Source organism: Ursus americanus, chromosome 4, assembly GCF_024610735.1.
Source record: "Ursus americanus isolate L20-20 chromosome 4, mUrsAme1.1.p, whole genome shotgun sequence".
In the NCBI taxonomy this organism is placed as follows: domain Eukaryota; kingdom Metazoa; phylum Chordata; class Mammalia; order Carnivora; family Ursidae; genus Ursus; species Ursus americanus.
This window is the reverse complement of record NC_142130.1, coordinates 29,103,484-29,124,459: the sequence shown is the minus strand read 5'-3', so window position 1 is coordinate 29,124,459 and position 20,976 is coordinate 29,103,484. Positions and strand designations below refer to the sequence as shown.

Genomic DNA, 20,976 nt, shown 5'->3' with positions numbered 1-20,976 from the left:
GACAGCCAGCGAAAGAGGGAACACAACAGGGGAGTGGGAGAGGAAGAAGCAGGCTCCTAGAGGAGGAGCCCGATGTGGGACTCGATCCCGGTACGCCAGGATCACGCCCTGAGCCGAAGGCAGACGCTTTTAACGACTGCGCTACCCAGGCGCCCCAAGACTTAGGTATGACTTTTTAATAAGCCCCCTGTACAAATGCACATGCTAGCATCATTAATGAAAACGATGGCCGTGGCAGCAAAATCCAATTAAAAGACATTTTTAATATATTTTATCAAAGAAAATACCAAAATGCTTTGACAAGTATCAAGACAAGAAAAAAGGCATTGTCTGACCATGGATTACAAGTGTGAAATGTGAAGCATGTGAAATAGAAGTATTCAGAGAAGAGCCACATTGAATGGCTTGTGAGCCCATGAATTTGGTTACACCGTGAAGTCAAATTACGACCCTAGGTGGACAGATCTCTTTCTCTCCTCTTTCTCTCTCACCCCCTCATTAATACAAAGTTAAAAGATGCTCTCCAATATCAAATTATAACATGATTTAAATATCTTTAATTACTAATCTACACAAACGACCTTAATTAAGCACAGGCGAAATATCATCGCAATAACACCGACATGGAGCACGGTTTTAAAAAATAATACAAAGGTCATTCACAGTGCACAAGTGAAAACAAGGTTAAGCTTTAAATATTTAAACACATAGCCATGATCATTCAAAAGTAAGTGTATTTGTAAGCACATGTCTATACTGCTAAAGCACCTGAGACTACAGCAAACACCAGCTTAGAGAACGGAGATAAAATGCATTATTTTGATCCCTCTTACGGGAAAACTAAAATACCGTATTTCTTTTTTGCAGATAAATACATCTGAAATAAATAAATACAAAATTATCAACTAGTTAAGGGATTTACCTTTTAAGCCTACACTCTGAATCTTATCATCATATGTAAATTTCCCAAATTATACGGTTAGGAAGCACCACTCTGCAATGTTCCCTACTCATTTTTACTCTATTCATTTGCATTTGGAGGCCAAATTATTTGTGGGAAGGAGTCCACTGGAGTAAAGCTGAAAAAAGGGGGGGGGGAATACGGAATACAAAGAGGAGAGAACATAATTAAGCTACTAAGAAAGGCTGCTTGCTCCACCTATAGCCATAGCTCAGCTGATTCAACTGGGAAGCAGCAAGAACGGCTTGTTTCCTATTGTGCATTGCCTACCAATACGGAGTTTTAAAATTGATATCCTGACCGAGTAAATGTTAGATACAATCTATTTACAGGTGTTCAGTCTTCCATACAGGGCTTTGTTCACTCTATTCTTTGCAAATTCTGCCATGAAAAACAAATGATTCCTGGTTGAGTTAGAACTTAACTCTTGTACATTGAATTTCTGAAGTGATTTGTTTAAATTTGAATCATTTGTAATTTTTGAACTACAGACAAAACACACAGGGTTTACTGTTGAGAATCCGAATTTTATTTTTTCTTTTAACATCTGCATCAACCTAACTTCCAAGAAAAAAAAAAAAAGCACGCTTAGAATGAGATCAGCTAAAAGGGAAAAAAAAAATATGTAGCCCATGAAAGAAAGAAGTCATATTACTGTGGGGGGCGAGGGGGTATCTGGACTCTTACATGGGATTTTTAATCACAATTTTTATCTTCTATTTGCATGTTTAATCTACAAATAGTGATCTCAAAATTAAGACACCCCATCCCCATTTCTTAAATTTATACAAAGAGATGTGAAAAAAGTACTGACTTAACGCCAGCCTTTTGCTTGGGAAAAATCTACAGAAATAACAGCTAAGGGTATTTTTTCCTATCCATAGCACATACAAACAAACATGGTCCTATTTCTTTAGAAATAGATTTATAGTTGTAAAGTGGCTCTGTTTTACAACTACAAAAATATTAATAACTGCATGGTGCCTGCTTCAGTGAGAAGTTACCACCAAGCAGCACTGGTCAGAGGAAATTAACCAGTGAGGTCATCTCCAAACTCAGCACAGAACATGGAGGGGATGGGGGGCGGCTCTACTCCCTTTCTGTTCACCCACCAGCCCTAGAGCTGAAAGACACATGAAATGTTCTTGACCCTCATCTACCAAGTAACAATGAACACCACTACCAGCTGTGTAAAACTGGATCTACCTTCCTTATCAAACAATGTAAAACAAATATTTACTCACTTCTCAATTTCTGAAATATTTTGTGATATCCTTCCAACTTTGTATAGTGAGTGTCCTCAGATCTCGAGTGAAATCACAATGAAGAATATATTGATGCTAAATTAAAAAAAAAAAGTGGGGTGGCAAGGGAACTGTTACCAAAACATAATTCTAAAAAAGCTGTAAAATGAACTATAAAATAAAAACTGTCACACAATGGGCATTTTTATTAGAATATTAAAGGCTTAATGAAATGGCAACAAAGAGCAGAAATAAATAAGAAAGATATTTTAAGTCAAAAATGGCGTATTTCTTTGCTTTAACATCCATTAGCCAATAAAAAAGTATTTGTATGAAGCACATGAAAATGCTGTGAAGGTACTATAACTGAACTGCAATGAAGCAAATTTTACGTTTTTCTTTACACTTTTAGCTAAGAGGGAGATGGTCAACATTATTCTGTTGAAACAATTTCTATTTCAAATAGTCTTATGTCTAAAGCCTTTTCCTGAAGCCCACCTGAAGTGCTTGACAACAGTCTAAATGAAATTAGTCAGCTCATTATTCTTTATCTTCCTTACCCTGTGTCACAACCCAGTAGCTCTGTCAACAGGTTCAAAAAACCCACAGCTAACAGAGAACCTAGCTTACCTATACGACGTCCAAACTGAATGAATTTCAAATGGGTACAGAAAGGACAAAACGGTCAACTGAAGCAAACAGGGAAGCCACTGCCAACTTCGCTTCTAAGGCAGCCCTCTGGGCTGGCTATGAAGGGTGAGACCTCTTTCACTGAACGTACCCAGACTTGTAATCCGAATTCACCTATTTGAGGCACTCTTCTGTTAGCTAGTCCTCTTTCACATGATAAATGTAAACTGAATTTCCATAATCAGATAGCTACTGCACATAGAACATTACAGATACAGACAACAACTTAGTGGGTTACCATCATTTTATATACAATTGATAGCTTTTCACAACACCTGGCATTTTTTCCCCAGAAAAAAACTCACATTGGGTAACACCAGCTAATGAATTAGTTGAACGTGCTACCACAAATGAGACGAGCAGGAGAGCAAGCTTCTTATCTTCAAGGACTGAATCTAACGGCCACACCTCTTGTATTATCTCAATTTGTCACTTCAATACAATTAAAATAGGATTTTAATGCCATGTCCACTGTTCCTGCATTCGAAAGGCAACTGATGGTTAAAGTGCCTCGAACACACATAAATTATTTTTATCCCATGACTTTATTTTATGTTTAGAAAGGTGGAATAGCAGAAGGAAAAAAGGCAGGACAAGAGACTTTTGGAGTTTTCTTTCTTCACATGTATGCAGAGGTGATTATATTATGAGTAGGATTCTGCAAAAATAAACACATTTGATAAATTAAGGTATGAGGAGACAAATGCAAAATTTCTAAACTTTACGGCTGCATGATCATAAAAATACTGAAACTTAACAGTCTGCTGGTTTTATTAAATGCAAAATATCACCTACTTTAACAATAGAACAATTTTATTAACATGATGTGTGAATCAAAAAATAATGTAATTTATTTTTTATGGAAAACATTTAAAAACATATTAAAATCAATCAACAAAGTCATCTGTGTATGACTGTGTTGCATACGAACATCTTCAGCAATTATCAGAATGAAGTACTTAAAACTATCAGGCTAAGGAACTCCACACATGTTAAAACTACCGTTAAGAAACTATTCCTTGAAGTTCCTGGTAACTCTTATAGAATGGTCAGAATGAAGCAAGGCTACTCCCTCCCATTTTGCCACATTTATTCTTTTCATTGGATATGCACGGTACAAAACAGAATTACTAACAGTTCACAGGGTTATAAACCCCAAGGGTTGGAAAGGGCCGGAGAGACCAAAGCCAAGTAAGGAACAAAGAACTGGGATGGTTTCCTCACAGACAACTCAGCTCTCGGGACTGCCCTGGCCTCCACTTGAGACAGACACTCTGGCAGGAAAAGGCATGTTCCCAGTAGCAATGGTAACACTAAGATGTCACACCGACCAGCTTACGGAAGTGACACCGACCACTATGTAAAACACTGGCTGGCTTTAGGCTTCCTCATTTCATTAAAGACAGAAATGCAGCTTATATTTTTACTGGGTTTCTGTGATTTTCATGAATTTTCTCCCCCCACCCCCACCACCACCCTGAACCACATTTACAAACAAAAATTTCAAGAGAACTTTGGTGCTGAAGAGGAGAATCTCCAAATCAAAAAGGCTCTCAAAATGTTTATTTCTAACATTAATTATTGATAGTAATTATAACAACGAGGAAGATACAACAACCTTTTGGCTTTAAAAGAAAATTTTTATACACTGAAGTTTTATAAAACATTTATGAACATAAACACTTAAAAACAATGAATTATTTTTGGATTGTGTTCAAGATGACTGATATTTAGTTTCTAGATGCATTTTGTACACATCCATATATACATTCGTCTTAACTTCAGGGAGAGAGACAGAACTAAGTAACACAGCATTACTGGAAAGCTTTCTAATTCCTCCCTTACTCGTTGCTGGGATGCTGCTCTGAGTGATAATCCTCTGAGCTGTGCTTCCTTTTCTAGCTTGCTTTCTCCAATATACTGCCCCTCCAGTAGAGGCAAACAGGTAGTTTGGTTAAAGGGCCTTTTCTGAAATGAATGCAGCTAGGGAGGGAATCTTTTACTTTTCTATTCCTTCCAGTTCTGATTGTGTTCCAGGCTGCCTACAGGGCAGGGCTCACAGATAAAGTGATTAATTAAATATTTTAAATAGATGATAATGTCTTAATTATAGCATTTTCCCTTTCTCAACTTCTTCAATAAAAGCAGAAGACTCACTAATTATAATTCTTTAGCAATAATTAGCAGGTTACTAAGCTACTAAGGCAAGTCTTTAAATATGTAATACTTTATTTGGAACATGCTTCCAAAGCCAGACTATATAGAATTAGACAAGAGTCCATACATTCAGAAGAATACTCCATTCTAAGGCTCTCTGAGTTATTTTACACAGGAGAAATATTTTTAAACATAAGAGAATAAGATTAAGAACAATTGTTAGGATTACCAGTCAAGCCAGTAAATGCTTTGCAACTTAACATACACATAATTATCCATGGAATGTGAACAATGAGGAAAATAATGAGAGCTACAGTTCACTTCTTTACGTGCAGAAAACTTACGAGCCACATGCATATTATGAAACAGCTTAGCTTTGTTTACCTTTGTTCTGTTCAAAATGAGTTCTAGAGGATATTTTCAGTTCAGCCAGAAGACAATCAAGTATTCAAAAGGAACATTATACATGTGAAATGTAGAATTAGTTTCAGAGATTCCTGCCATTAAAATTGTTATTAAGGAACAAGCAGGATATAGTCAAGTACAATGATAAACTATAATAATAAGCCAAAAAATATAAATTTTGCATCTAGTCAGTACCAATGCAGTGAGAGGACTTTTATTTAACTTATTACCATTTATTTCTCCTGATGAAGAGCTTCAATAAAAGCATCAAGTTTTTCTTGAATTTCTCTAACTTTCTCTGCAGAGAGAAAAAAGATAATAAATTAGTTAAAAGTGAATTTATTTTTCAAAGGCAACACAAATCTTAGAAGATAATTATCCAATAAATATTGGATAATTATCTGGGATACTCTATTTGGGAAAAGGGAAAAAAATTACTTTAGCACCCCACACCACCTTATATCCAAAAAAGGTTAAAACGGATTGTAGTAGTAGCTCTTAACCTTTTGGAAAGGGAATGTGTGTGGGGTTTGTGACAGACCCCTTTCAGAATGCAGTAAGAGTTAAGGAATCTTACACAGAAAAATGTATGTATAGATACATATGTAATTGCGTACAGAATTTTAAGGAGTTCTCAGATTCTCTGGAGTCCAACCAAGGACTCAGCAATATCTGGAACAGACCAAAATATAAAATAAAATAATGAAACCATTTTTAAAAACTAAAGACTACAGGTGAGCATTTAACAGGCCTTAAACTGGAAAATGACTTTCTAGGATAAATGGGAAAAGTTACAAAGGATAAGATTACCAGTATGACCACATTAAAATGTATACTTCATATGTCAAAATAGATAAAAGAAATTGTAGGAGATATTTGCAACAAACATGAAAAGGGTAAAGCACTTCAAAAATACATACAAAAATGAATAAAGTTTAAAAACACTACAGGCACTAAAGACAGACTTACATTATCTTATTTGATTTTCGATTTTCATGTTTATAGACTTCCAAATAAAATCTATAACTTCTCTTTGAAATATAAAGACTTCCTTCACAGATATAAACTAGTCACAGTACGTGTCAATCTCCAAATGTTAAAAAAATGGAAGTTGTGATTTATTCTACTTCATTGCTAACTTAATTATGCAACTCCCCTTTAAAATACAGTTTGTGCTAAGCACAGTAACAAATATTTTTATCCTTTTAACACAATTCTACATATTAGTGGGAATTATCAATTAAAGTGAAGTGATTGGTTCAAAACTATTGCTCTAGAGGCAAAACTATAAAGCATTCTGTATTATATCTATAGAAAAATCATTATTATATTCAACATTTGTATTTTTTAAAAAATATTTATTTATTTATTTATTTATTTACTTATCTTAGAGAGAGGAAGAGTGCTTCTGAGCGGGAGGAGGGGCAAAGGGAGAGGGAAAGAACCTCCAGCAGACTCTGTGTTTATCTATACTTTTTGGTAGTCTGTACTATCTGTAAAAGAACAGTCAAACCAAAAATATACATCCTTTCTCAAAATAAGGCCCTACTCTTCTTTTTAAAATTAATTCATTTTTGCTTAGAAACAGCTTCACCTAGTTTTTTCAGGGAGTATTTAGAGAGTTCCACATAGTGCAGTTCATTGGCTGAAGAGTTTTTTTTAAAAAGGGGAGAGTAGGTGAAAAGTTTTCTAAGTTGTCTCACAGAATTTTGGAAATGAACAGGGTATTTAAAAAATCATCTGCCTTAAAGAGCACAACACATGGAAATCTAAAACAGGTGTTCAAAGCCTTGGCAGCTCCTCTAACCATTTCACTGAGAACTACTTCTACTTGGGAAAGCCGTACTGTATAAAGAGAGGAAATCTGATTCTATTTGCTCCACGATCTGCGTATGATCGGGCAGCTGCAGGGCCAGCTCTACCCATCCTTGTGCCCTGCCCATGACCTCCATCCTTAGCTCGATAGACGATCTGGGAGCGGCTGGTACAGCAGCATCACTCACAAGAGACTGTTCAGAGCAAGATCTGTTTGTGTTGAAAGAGACCAAGGGCCACTCTGGCGCAGGTGTCTAACTGTGGAGTCTGAATCAAGCTCAAATTCTTCTAAAATTAGAGATACGCAATGTTTTTTTCCCAAATGAAAGTAAAAGACTTATTTAACTAACTTTAATAAGAAAACCACAGAATAAAATTGCCAAATTTCCCTTTCAAAAAGCTGTTTTTACGAATTTTACAAATAGAGTACCAGGACACCGTGCCACTTTACTCTGAAACCTCAAGGATGACACAAAGGGTATTTCAATAAGTAACTGGGAAGTAATGGGGGGAGATGAGCAGAGGAGAGGGTGGAGGTAAACGTTAAAAGAAAAAAGAATAATTGTGATAAATGTATCCTTTATACACTAAATTTAAAAATTCATTCCTGTGTTTGTTCCTTCATTTTATACAGTGCACTTAATGGAGTGACATGGACACACGGCTGCTATCCTGCCTTTGAGAAGAACTCCTTGACCACCCCACTTACCTCATTCTAAGTCTATGAAGAGTCTACTATATTTGGGATGATTTTAAATCCCACAAGTCCTCATACGACCAAAGGTGTCACTCCCAAGGATGAGGACATTAAGCCTGGAGAGTTAGCTTTGTGACATCCCTCTGATTCAGAAACATACTAGAGCTGCTACCATATATAGACTCTGATAACAAAACAAATGTTATTATGTCAAGTATATTTGTTGTTTTACCTTTTATGTGAAATAAGACACACTGTGATAAAAGTTAGGGAATGGACTAGTTATCATGCACACTCCCAAGTAGTTCTGTGCCTAGGAATGACTAAAGACATATAATAAATATTATTACCTCTTGAGGAGACTTAGATCTACATACATTTGAAGAAATCCTTGGAAAATAATAAAAAAGTATGAAACTGGACAAAAAAAGTTCAGCATCTTCAGTGTTTACAAGAATGTCAAACTCAATATACACGCTCAATAAATACTTGACAGGTGGTAAGCGAAGTTTCCAAAAATACAGCACAGACAATAAAGGCTGTAGGTTATTAAGAAGGAAAATATCACTTGACAGGCTTTCTGGGTGTTATGCCAATGACCAAGAGGGCAGAAGCCAGGAGCACAAGAACTAGAGCCAGCGTGGGAATAGGAAGCAGGACACATACGCACTGACAATGAAGATCTAGGAGAGCTGGTGGGTCACCCGAACCATATAAGCAACACGGAACAGAGAATACTCAGATCTAACGATATAATACCAGTGGAAAGAGAAACTTCAGTTTAATTATTTCACCTTATTAAGAAGACTATGCTGACTGCACGCACGCGCACACACATACACACACACACACAAACACAAACACAGAGCTTTAGAAGTAGACTGATTTCATTCTTTGCAAAGAAGCTATATTGCAAATAATAAACAGCATTATTTCCTATATTTGAATTCATTTTAAATTCTAAGTCTTCAGCACTTCTTATATACAAACTATGCCATCTAACTGCACACAGGAAAGAGTCGTCCATAAAAATTAAGTGTTAGCAACTAAAACTTTCTATTTTCTGATCCTTCCAAATTAATGTCCCAGTATTAGTGTTTTCAGATTCTAAGATCTTACTGTATTTAACTATCTTACGATTTAGAAATTACTTTCCCACGAAAATGTGTGTATAGATTAGCATGGCTAATTACAAAACAAACTCCTTTTTCCATTAAATATTTGCACTAAATATTTATAGCTAGAGAATTCTTATAAAACTTCAGATTAACTTGATAAATTAAACCAACTCAGGAAGGGATTAACAAACCGCTATTTCTGTTTGAACTGCTATTTCGGCTCTGAAATAGGCAATTCTACATGGAGTGAATACGGAGTCTACTTTCCATTTATCCAATGTTTACTTAAAAGATGAACTATTTCAAACATCAATTCATTGTGCTTCTTGATTGAGTCATGAATATTCCCATAATCCCCACCTCATAAACCGTCCCTCTCAGTGAATGAAGTTCCTTCTCTTTTTTCTTTTCTTCAGATGACTTGACACCCATTCATGTTTTGGGTCTCTTTATCTCCGCATGAAATGATACTGCTACTCTCAATTTCTCTTTGAATCTTCTGATACTTACTCTAAAAGTCTCAAATATAGACTAATCTGTAATTAGGTTTTGAATGCACTGTGAATACCGAAAGGCCAAACCTGGGAGAAGGTTCACTTCAGTGGTTAATAACAGTTTAGAATAGGAACAAAGAATCACACACAAAACACTACCACATGTGCTGAAATAAATCTTTTACAACTTCTGAGGTTTTTAAAGAAAGCACAAAGAAACAAACTGCAAACTTACTAATGCAGTGTACTTTAAGCAAACCACACATCCAAAGATCAAAATGCACCTTGACAGAACTGTTTTATAACACGCTGCATACATACGCTGCATACATACGCCGTACCAAGCCTGAGGACACCTTGTGGGTGAGATTTTGCTGTAAAAAAGCTGTTCACTAAAGGAACAGTTCTTAACATGTAATATATGTTGCTCCTAAAAAGGTTTGCCTTTTATTAGACAATTATACTGTAAGTGTTCTTTAGAAGTTCAGTATTTAGAGGAATTATCTAGAGTACAGGGAAACATGGAAAAAAACCAACCAACCAAACAAGAGACCAGATTTAAGATTCTCAAAGGTATAGTCAAAACAGATTAAGCACAAGAAAAAATATGCACCTTTTACAGTCGATGAGAGGAAAAACCAAAGAGACAGTCAAAGGAGTATAGCTAAATCTAATACTTCTCTTCTGAATCTTGGCACTGTAGTTTTCCTACAACAAGGCATGACTACAAACAGGCATGACTATTTTTAAACAGACTCATTAATGAAGACAAACAGAATACTTCTGCTTGTTACAGAAAAAGGAGGCATCATTTCCTATGCTCTGGAAAGTTGTTTGAGACTGATATAGTAATTTCAAAGGTGGGGTCCCTGACTTCTAGGGGTCTGCTGAAGGTGGTAATAGAGTTGTCTGCGTTATTTCCATTGTCTCAAAAGTTCATATGGAAATCTTTGGCCGGAATTACATCTACTCTCAGAACAATTATTATTTAGGCTGACAGAAGTTATAACTCGATGTTTCTAATGAAAAAGAATATATTACTGTAGACAGATCTTCCGAAACATAGACTTTCCAGGAGTACACAATGAAAGCAGTGTTTGATGACAACAAACGCTAGAAATCCCTGGACTAACACCCCTAATAATCAATGGAGTAGTAATTTTATATGGTTTTTATAAAAATGAGAACATAATGGATTAAAAGCTCTATGACGTGGTCAGCAGCAAGGTTTCCAGTCTCAGCTTTGCCTTTAACTTCATGATCACAGTCAGGTCACAGCCCCAGTTTCTTTAGGGAGTATGTCCAGAAGGGACATATTCTTTAGTTAGGGAATATGTCCAGAAGAATTCAAAGCCTGTATTGCTTTAAAACTTAGGACTGAAATGTACTATTCTAACTGGTCCTATGTTTTAACTGCATCTTTTCAAACTTAATTGTTTTGTTTGCTCCTTAGTATTTTTTAAAAATTTATTTGACATTAAGCTGAGTAAAAATTCAATCACAAATGACAATATTATTGTCACAGGGCTACATAATTTTAGAAACATCAGTTTTATACTGTTCCCCACCCCCCTGGAATCAATGTGGAACTGCTTGCATGAATTATCTACATACAAAAAAGTGTCATTTACTATCACTTGGCTTAGCACAGAACTTGCTACGCAATAGATGTCTATGAATATTCATTCACTTTTGAATAATCTACTTTACCAAAACATAAATCAAACATTAAAGATGACTATTTTAAAAATTTGGTGTAATCAGACCCCCGAAACAACATGATTTAGAAAGAAAGCTGCCTTAAGAAAGTCTATGAAATAAATTACAACTTAGGTCTGATGAATATATAAATAGCTCAAAGTGACTTGTCGGTAAATTCGGCTTGCTTTCTTTCCCCCTCTCTTTTTTTCTTTCTTTTTTAAAACTTTTAACTGCAAGTGTTTCTACCAGGCTCTTTTGCCCAATATAATCAAAACCTCTTAAAACACTTTCGTGATATATTAAAGCTAATTCTCCAAAAGACTTCAGTATGAATGAACACAGAGTAGCCTTACACTCAGGTCTTTCACTTTCATAAGTAGATGGAAATTGTAATTTCATCTCAGCTAACTATTAATGCTATGGATCTGCCCCTTAATTAATAGACCAGCTCCATTCCAGGTGTTTGTCATTGTCAGTGAGTATAAAACCTTGAACTTTCTGCTACCTGATTATTACAAGGCTCAGCTGCAAAAAGAAATCATATATATAGGGGTGCCTGGGTGGCACAGCGGTTAAGCATCTGCCTTCGGCTCAGGGCGTGATCCCGGCGTTATGGGATCGAGCCCCACATCAGGCTCCTCCGCTGGGAGCCTGCTTCTTCCTCTCCCACTCCCCCTGCTTATGTTCCCTCTCTCGCTGGCTGTCTCTATCTCTGTCAAATAAATAAATAAAATCTTTAAAAAAAAAAAAAAGAAATCATATGTATGGAAGACTGTATGGGGGATCCTAGATATTAGATACTATGTGAGTTCATCTTTAGATAAGCCAAACAGCTATGTATCTGGACTGCAGCATTTTGATTTCACCTAGAACTGCTTATGTTTTTAGTCTACACTGAGCCGAAACCAAGTAAAGAGCCCCATGAAGTTCATGATTATATATAGTCATCTGATTTACTCTATCATATAATTCAGTGTCTGTCTGTGAGTATGGATGGAATTTCCCTCAGGCACTGGGTACCAGGAACACCCATGCTTCCACTAAGCAACCACTGTGTCTGACAGCCACCAGCAACACCACGAAATCAACTTTGCCTTCCATTTTGCATCAGCCGTCTAGGAAACTCAGAACTAAATTTGCAGGTTACTTGCAAAACAGAAGAACCTCTGAGCAAGTATTTTGAGGGGTACCAATCTTATCCCAAGTTTCACATTATTTCACCTGTCTTAACTTTCTTTCCTTTCACCCAATTTTCCACTTAAGCATTCTTATATTTTATACAGGATAGATGGTTGCAAGCTGCCTCAAATCCTTTTTGAAATAGGGCAGGGAATTAATAAACAAGCTTAAAAACGAGTTCATAGAAGATGTACCACTAGGTGGCTGATTCACATAATACATCATACAACTCGAAAAGTGGTCTTTTTTAAAATCGGTAATTTAAAAACATTTTGGGGGGTACAATATTTGTCCTATTAACTTTCTATAAGTAATTTCTGCATGGGAGAAAAAGATTTTGGAAAATCCAATGATATAAATATGTATACTTAAAGCATTTCTTTTTAGCAATCGAAGAAAAAATAGTAAATTTTTATGGGATTCATGATGGTCTTTTAAATGTAAAAGTTAGATTCTAGCATAAGATTAATAATCACCTGTGAATTATTTTATTCTGTATCCAGTACATAAAATGTTCCGTATTAATTACATCAATTAACTCAAATTATGGTGAAAAAAATCTTTAAAAGTTATTTTATATACTAAGTCGTTAATGATACATTGCTTTATTTGCCCCACCCCCAAAAGTTTAAATAAATACACTATTTCAAAATGAATACATTCCTTTTGCTTCCACAGAATAACCTAAACATCAAAACAATTTCAAAAATATGATTTAGGTAATTCATTGAGAAGGCTAAATAATCTTTAGCACAATGACCAACAAAATATTCGGTCCCAATCAATTAAGAAAGTTTAAAAATAATCCATCATTTTTTTTCTTTTCTATTTTCCTCTTCTTAAAAGTATATTTTATTCTGAATTTTTTTAGAAGGAAAGTTGAAACATTTTAAGAAAAGGAAAACCACCCAGGCAGCCCTTAAAGAGACAGGACATCATTTATCACCTGCGAAGACAGATTTAAGAAGAGGGCCCCTTCTGTTCCTTTAAGACTGCAAAACAGATGGGAAGTGAATGGACAGTCAATGGGACAAGAAAACACATGGGAGGTGGTGCTGTATGTATGTTCCCAGCATAAGAAAGAGGTCAAGATTGTAACTGCATGACTGGGTCCTGGAAAGGGTCTTTCTTCAAGCTGTTACAAAGACAAACGCTGTTCCTCATCCTGCTGTCAAACTGTTATAAATATTGGTTTGTCAAAAGACCTTTAGTGCTGAAGCTTTAAAAAGGAGGCGTAACAGATGAATGAATCATGAGAATGATTCTTAAACAGTCAGCTCATTAATGTAATTTTTTAAAGTAAAGGAAAATAATATGAGAATAGAGACTATAATTCTGATTTATGAACCTAACCAAAAGTTTATGAAAAAAATATGGAACTAAAAATTGCAGGTTTTAATAAAGTTATGAATTAAGCGAGATGAAAAACAAAAATGAAATACAATGATACTTCTTAACTAAGATGCTGCACTAGGACAAAGGATTATTATTAAACTTATCACAGGAAGGGCTAACAGGAATTCATATTTTGTTAGGCTGATTCCGTAAGTTCTCAGTTATTTCTCACTACGATCTTGTAAAGAGGTATCATTGTTGATGTTGGTTCCAGAAGTCAGAATAAGGATCAAAGAAAAAAAAAACAACTTCAGAATCAGTTTTACATATTCATTAATTCAGAAAATCACCTTTACATTTTGTCACAATTTCTTATTTCCTACAGAAAAGGAAAAATCACAAAATTGAAATACCAATACAGAATTACACAGATTTATAATCCTGTATATTTATCTTTTTTGAAGAATGAAACCATTACATGTCTTTAGGAGACACATTCATTGTTCTAGATTCTTAATAATTAGTTTAGGAGAGTAGGCTCAAAAACTAGGACATTGAAAATGATACAAAAATGGAAGTCAAATTATATGAATTTGGTCACCCACAAGTACAAACCCAAAGATTAAAAATGAGCAGATCCCAAAACAAATCTAAGAAGATACTATCTCTAACACGTTGTTAGCCCCAGCTTTGCCATAAATATTTATGTAACTAGCTAAACCATTTCCCTCAATGAACATTAACTTCCCCATCTGAACAACGGGGGATAATACCTTACAGGCCTCATATGCCTTTACAAGGCAAACATGGACAAACGTAACACTTTCTGTAAAGTGCAAAGCTCTATACAAATGTCAGAGACAGTTGTAGAGCTCCAAGCAGGATTTGGATCCCAAAGTACCAAATGCTGCAGTTACATGGGAATATAGACTTTCTATTCCTTAATGCTCGCCTGGCTCACTGCTTTCTCTCGATTGTCAGCAATCTTGAAAAAACAAATTTGACAGAAGTGAGAATAAAAGATTACTAAGTTAAGAGAGTGGATGGTTCAAAGTGGCGGTAGCAGGCAAACATTCGAGGGTTTTTCTAGGTAAGAAAGTCAAGATCAAGGCAGAGTACATGGAAGAATTAATCCAGTGGTTTTAAGATGGGGATGACGTGAACATCTTTGGAGAAAGGACAGACATGAGGCATAAGCACACACAGGAAGTGCCAGGGTCCTGGGTTTAACTTTCAAAGCAGAGTGATTTTCTGTGTGTTTTACTACAACATAGCCTTTGGAATACCTGACCTATTTAAAGTAACTAGAAGAAAAAGAGGAGAAATTTAGCTTACTCTGATAAATGAGAGACCAGAAATAGGAGCAATGGCAACGAAGTGAAGATTGGTAGTGTAAGAGAAGGCCGAGCTAAGATCTCATGAAAAATGTGTTCCAGAAATGTGCAGAAATTATGTCCCTAAGACCACATTAAAATTTTTGTTAGAATACAATGTTACAGTGGTTATCTCTGGGTAGTGGCAGTTGTTTTAAAAACTTTGCTATCTGTATTTTCTAATTTTCTTTTCAAAGATTTTATTTATTTGACAGAGAGAGGGGGAGAGAGAGCGAGCAGGAAAGCACAAGCAAGGGGAGTGGCAGAGGGAGAGGGAGAAGCAAGATCCCCACTGAGCAGGGAGCCTGATGATGCTACGCGATGTGGGGTCAAAAGGCAGATGCTTAACAGACTGAGCCACCACGCGCCCAATGTTTTCTAATTTTCCACAATGCATCCATATGTACTAGTTCTGTGATAATGAGAGGGATTAAAACAAACACCTGAAATCCTGGTAGTGTACTTGGTGGAGACACGTAGTCTGTACCTATGATTCAGAGAATGAAGTGGTGCCTCATGGAGACTACACAGGCGAGGTTGGAAAGACTTGAATTCCTTCACCCAGGAAACAGATCTAACTGAAGGGAATAAAAAACAGCAAACTCGTTTCTACGATGCATGACACTAAGGAAGAGATGAAACAGCTGTTCTAAGACAAATTAAAATGGACCATTTTCATTCGTAGTAGGTAACAATGAAGCAGGGAAAATCTATTATCTTGCACAGGTTGCGCGAACTTGAAAACTTCACCAGTTCAAGAAAGATTTCAATTCATTTACAGATGACAGATCCACAGTGGGTATTTACCGGACATCAGAAGAATTCAAAATGAACCCAACCACCAAGGAAGACCCCATGATGAGCAATTACCATCTAGTCCCATGAAATGTCTGCTGTCATCCCAATCACCAAGAAATTATTTGGGAAAATATTCGGTCACCTTTAAGATTGACTGTATCATGAATTAGCTTTGTCATTACTATGAATACAATAATTAAGAATATGAAATTTCTAAGGTAATTTTGAATTAACCTTATTTGGGAAAAGAAAGTTTAGAAACGTATAAAATAGTAAACAGTTAAAATTTCTTTTGCCTTTAACGCCCCTCTCCAACTACCCCGAGAGCCCTACTTCCCAGAGGTTACCAGTTCAGTGTGCACCAACTCATCCTCCAAGACCGTTCCTTCTAAACAAATTTACTCATATCTTGCTTCATTTTATTTTGTTAACACAGTGTTTCACTGACCAGTAGACAGTTTTATGATTAGATTTGGTTTTCAATGACTAGATTTCACTTTTTTCCATTTTAGCAATGGAGAGAATACATAAAACAACTAAAAAACAAAACACATCAAAATTTGATCCCAACTTTAAAGACGTTACTTTATTCTAGACTCTCAGTAAGGAAGTGGTAAGCATTATTAGCTAGGGAAAAAAGTTGAATGTCTAGCTGAAAATATGCACACTGGCCTTTTTATACACAACAATATATACATAATCACAACATGTAAATAAAACCTTCAAAATGATATAGACCTTTCTTGTCTTTATTATTACTTTTAATAAGTTAAAATGTGAGTTTAAGGCAAAAAGAATATACTTGCTAAAAAAAACACTGAATACCAGTAGCCTATAGTAAGATTACAGAGAAGTAAATTCCATTTTAATCTTGTACCAATTTATCAATATACTCAATGTTGCCTTTAGAAGATAGACTTAGGCCATGAAAAAAAAATGTGCTTTATTCTAAATGCCCCATTTTGAGTCTGGATCTTCTCACCAATAACCTGGAAAGCACACCACTCAGGCTCCTCATGTGGAATTCTGTGTGTAAATAACTACTTCTCTAACACAGAGGACTCTCCCTGAGGATTACTTTATTCTTTGTGCTGTCTCTCTCTCTCTCTCTCTCTCTCTCTCGCTACAACACAAAGCAGAGTCTACTTTACCTATGAAGACTGAAGGTAAAAATAATACTTCACTATCTTCCTTAGTTTCTTTGTCAATTTCACCTTACTATGAAAAATAATATTTCACAAAGGCAAAATGTAAAATTCAACTGCTTTTACCCTAAACAGATGCCTTAATGACCTCAAACACCAGTAACACAAAACAGAAGTTATTTTATTCTGTAACAACAAGAGAAGCATTTCAATCTTTGCATTTTTTAAAGCACACTAATTTCTACTAATAACCATTCCAAAAAGTACACAAAAGGTACATGAATGTTAGAGAGTGAAAATGACTCCAATCAACTTAAAAGTGCCTAGCAAACATAAAAAATTATTAAAGTGTTTTGGTAAATTGGATGGATTGGCAATTAGGAAATCACCGGTGACCTAGAAGGAAGTGGTTTCATTAGGAATGAAAGCTGTATCACAAGATGTCAGCAAGGGAGTGGGTGGGTGGAGACAGGGGTGAACACAGCAAATGCAAGCTGTTCTAAAGAGCAATGATATGGTAGCTTTCTGGCATGACAGTGTTAGAAAGGTTCCTTAGGATAAGAGTTAGCTTCCTTCTTCCTCTTTTTTAAGCCAGGAGGGAGGAGGAGGCTAATAGTCTGTATTAAAAGGTCATGATTAAATAGTCACCGAACACATACAATATATACATACAAGATATGAAAGAACCAATCACTTTAGCAGAACAGACCAATCAAAATAGACATGAATTTTTTCTAAAGATTTATTTATTTATTTGAGAGAGAGTGCACGTGCACAAGCAGGGGGAGGGGCAGAGAGAGAAACAGACTCCCCGCTGAGCAGGGAGCCTGATGGGAGGGGGGCTGCATCCCAGGACCCTGGGATCATAACCTGAGCCAAAAGCAGGCGCTTAACTGACGGAACCATGCAGGCGCCTCCCCCCCCCCAACCTTTTTCTTTCTTAAACTGGTTATTTTAGTTGATCTACAGTTGCCTACAGTGGGAAGTCTGCCTTCTGCTCAATTAAACAACACTGGCAGTACCTCAGTAAGGTAAATAAGTAGGGAGGAGGAAAAATCCTGGTTGAGCAAGCAGTAATAGTCTGGAAGAAGGCACAGTGAGAGACATGGAAAAACAGACAAAGGGGAAAGACTGCTTAGAAATGTGCTAGACTCCAGGAGAGATAAGAATACAGTACCGAGGTCTTAGAATTATTGGCCAAAGAAATGCAGTAAGGGTAGTCAGATATAAGTGAAACTACAGGGGTTACGGTCCTTATACTTATGTTTTCTCTGCAGGGCACCTTACTCTATTCTCTGTGATTGTCCCTTAAAAATATCCTCTCTGCGCCTACATACCTAGAATTCTACAATTCAATGCCACCCGTTCCTTTTTCAAATCCTTTAAAATTCATCTTCTTTGGTTACATCAACAGACAAAATGAATATGCTACTACAGATCGAGTTCAAATAATTTACCAAATTTTCAACAGTCACACGGTTTCTAAGACTCCGCTAAAAGAAGACAGATGTCAATTTTATCTCAATTAATAAAATGATAATTTTTATTGCTATGAATAAGAAGAATTCTCTAGAGTATGGACTTGGGGGCAGGAGGGTGGGTAGTGGTGATGCCCAGCAAAAATCCCCTATGGAGACTTGTTAAAATTTGCATGCCAGAGCCCTACCCCTTGAAAAAGAGTTTTATTTTTTTTATTTTTATTTTTTAAAGCAAATTATGTTGTTGTTTTTTTTTTTTAAAAGATTTTATTTATTTATTTGACAGAGATAGAGACAGCCAGCGAGAGAGGGAACACAAGCAGGGGGAGTGGGAGAGGAAGAAGCAGGCTCATAGCGGAGGAGCCTGATGTGGGGCTCGATCCCGGAACGCCAGGATCACGCCCTGAGCCGAAGGCAGACGCCTAACTGCTGTGCCACCCAGGCGCCCCTGAAAAAGAGTTTTAAATATGAGTTTCCTCTTCTGTAATTTTAAGTTCTAAATTCTGAGTATAATAATCATTTTTTAGGATAATTTTCAGTCACACTACTTCATGGCCACTATTTTCATCCACAATGGCCTTCAAGGATATGGCAGGTATGGAAGGAATTTAGGAATGTGGAAATTAAATTTGAGAGTATCCTGAGCAACAAAATCATTCTGGCTGGGGGTTCCATCCAAGTAGTTCTGACTACTTTTACTCAAGTTTTACCATGGCACGAAGATATATTTTGTAACTATCCTATAAATTAGAATTATGCTTTATTTATTTATTTAAAGTCAGTGGTCTTAAGATTTATTTATTTTAGAGAGAGAGAGAGTGGGCACACACACATGCGGGGAGGGGCAGAGGAAGAGGGAGAGAGAAGCCTCCTTGAGCCGACTCCCTGCTGAGTGCAGAGCCCAATGCAGGGCTTGATCCCAAGATCGTGAGATCATGACCTGAGCTGAATCAAGTCAGCTGCTTAACTGACTGAGCCACCCAGGCACCCTTAGAATTATGTTTTAGATCTAATTAGAAATCTTAAAAAAATTTTTAATTGAAGTATAGTTGACACACAATGTTGTATTAGTTTCAGGTGTACAACACAGTGATTGGACAAGTTTGTTGTTCTAAATGCAGGTACCATCTGTCACCATACAATGCTATTATAATACCACTGACTCTATTCCCTATGCTGTACCAATAAGGGATCTTTTTAGATTTAAGCAGCAATGGTGCATTTCTCTTCCAATTTTAGCTTTTAAAATGGCAGTACTGGTTCATTCTGTTGTCATGCCCTTTTTATCACCATAATTTCAAAAATACACTAGTATACTGACAATGAACAACGTTTTCATTCTAAAAATGATTTCTGTTAGTGAGTATCTGGTAGCTCAGAGAAAAATAAAATTTCCATCTCCGTTTTTAGAGTCAAAACTGAATCTCACACACACTAAGATACAAAGCTGGTAACTCTGCTCCTTTCTAATTATCAAGAGAAAGCACAGGATGGATTATAAGAGGAGACTGGGAAAGTGAAGAGACACAAAGACAAGCCCCACCAGCATTGTATACTCCCAAGAGAAACAAACTTTAAGTTTTAAGAAACAACTGCTGGCTGTCTGGGAGATGCCCAGGCATCAAACAATAAAGAACAGTCAACAGAGGCGAGAGGCGAGTGCGCTGCTGTGACTCCTGCTCCCTAATCCCCAAGCTCCCCTGAAAGGCCAGCTGTTGCCACCTCGCGCAGGGAGTCAGCAGAGCAAATTAACTGCAGGAGAAAAAAGCTGCGGATATTGGAAAATTCTAATTTGCTAGGCTCTGTAAGCTGTACTACTCTTAACATTAAGGACATCAAACTGTATCATTAGAATAAAATAAGCCTGTGCAATGACAGCCCAAGTAAAGGAGTTTATATCACTGTTTCACATTTCACCAGTAAATGAGATGGAAATATGAAGTTACTCAATTTTTACTGAAGCACATCTTCAATTCATACAAAGTACAAGAAGGAGGAAGCAATGCACTGAAGCCTATTATCACACATTTCAACACTCCCAGTGCAAAAGCCCCCCTCTCAATTTAGAGTAACAGTCTTTATGCTCAAGTAAAGATTCTCTATCTGTTACAACTGGATCTTAAGACTTTAAGCATGAACACATTACACTGAAAGCTGTGTCTGAATTTTGGGCAACTTACATACTACTTAATTAACTATGGTGGAATTTGATAGAGTATAATTTGAGACACGCTTACAAGCCATAAATTAACTTCTTCAATCTGGTCAATGGCTTGGTTTACACTTTAGTGCTCCCTTATCCAGATGTTCTAATTCTACCAAAGTTTTCATACCTTTGAAAGTTTAAATATTAAATCACTATTATGTATGCTTTTCTGACCCACTC

The 20,976-nt window shown here is 36.3% G+C and overlaps 1 protein-coding gene across 4 annotated transcripts in view; it reads right to left on the bottom strand.

The window, feature by feature from the left end:
- Positions 1–1,530: 1,530 nt before the first annotated feature.
- Positions 1,531–20,976, bottom strand: part of OPA1 (OPA1 mitochondrial dynamin like GTPase) — an 84,701-nt gene continuing 65,255 nt past the window's right edge. For all 4 annotated transcript variants that reach the window (XM_045812749.2, XM_045812751.2, XM_045812750.2 and 1 more), the window contains 2 exons: positions 5,688–5,755; positions 1,531–3,553 (listed from right to left, as the gene is read on the bottom strand). In XM_045812749.2, the coding sequence (XP_045668705.1) occupies positions 5,691–5,755 (65 nt within the window). In that variant the 3' untranslated portion in view covers positions 1,531–3,553; positions 5,688–5,690. The remainder of the gene's footprint in view (positions 3,554–5,687; positions 5,756–20,976) is intronic.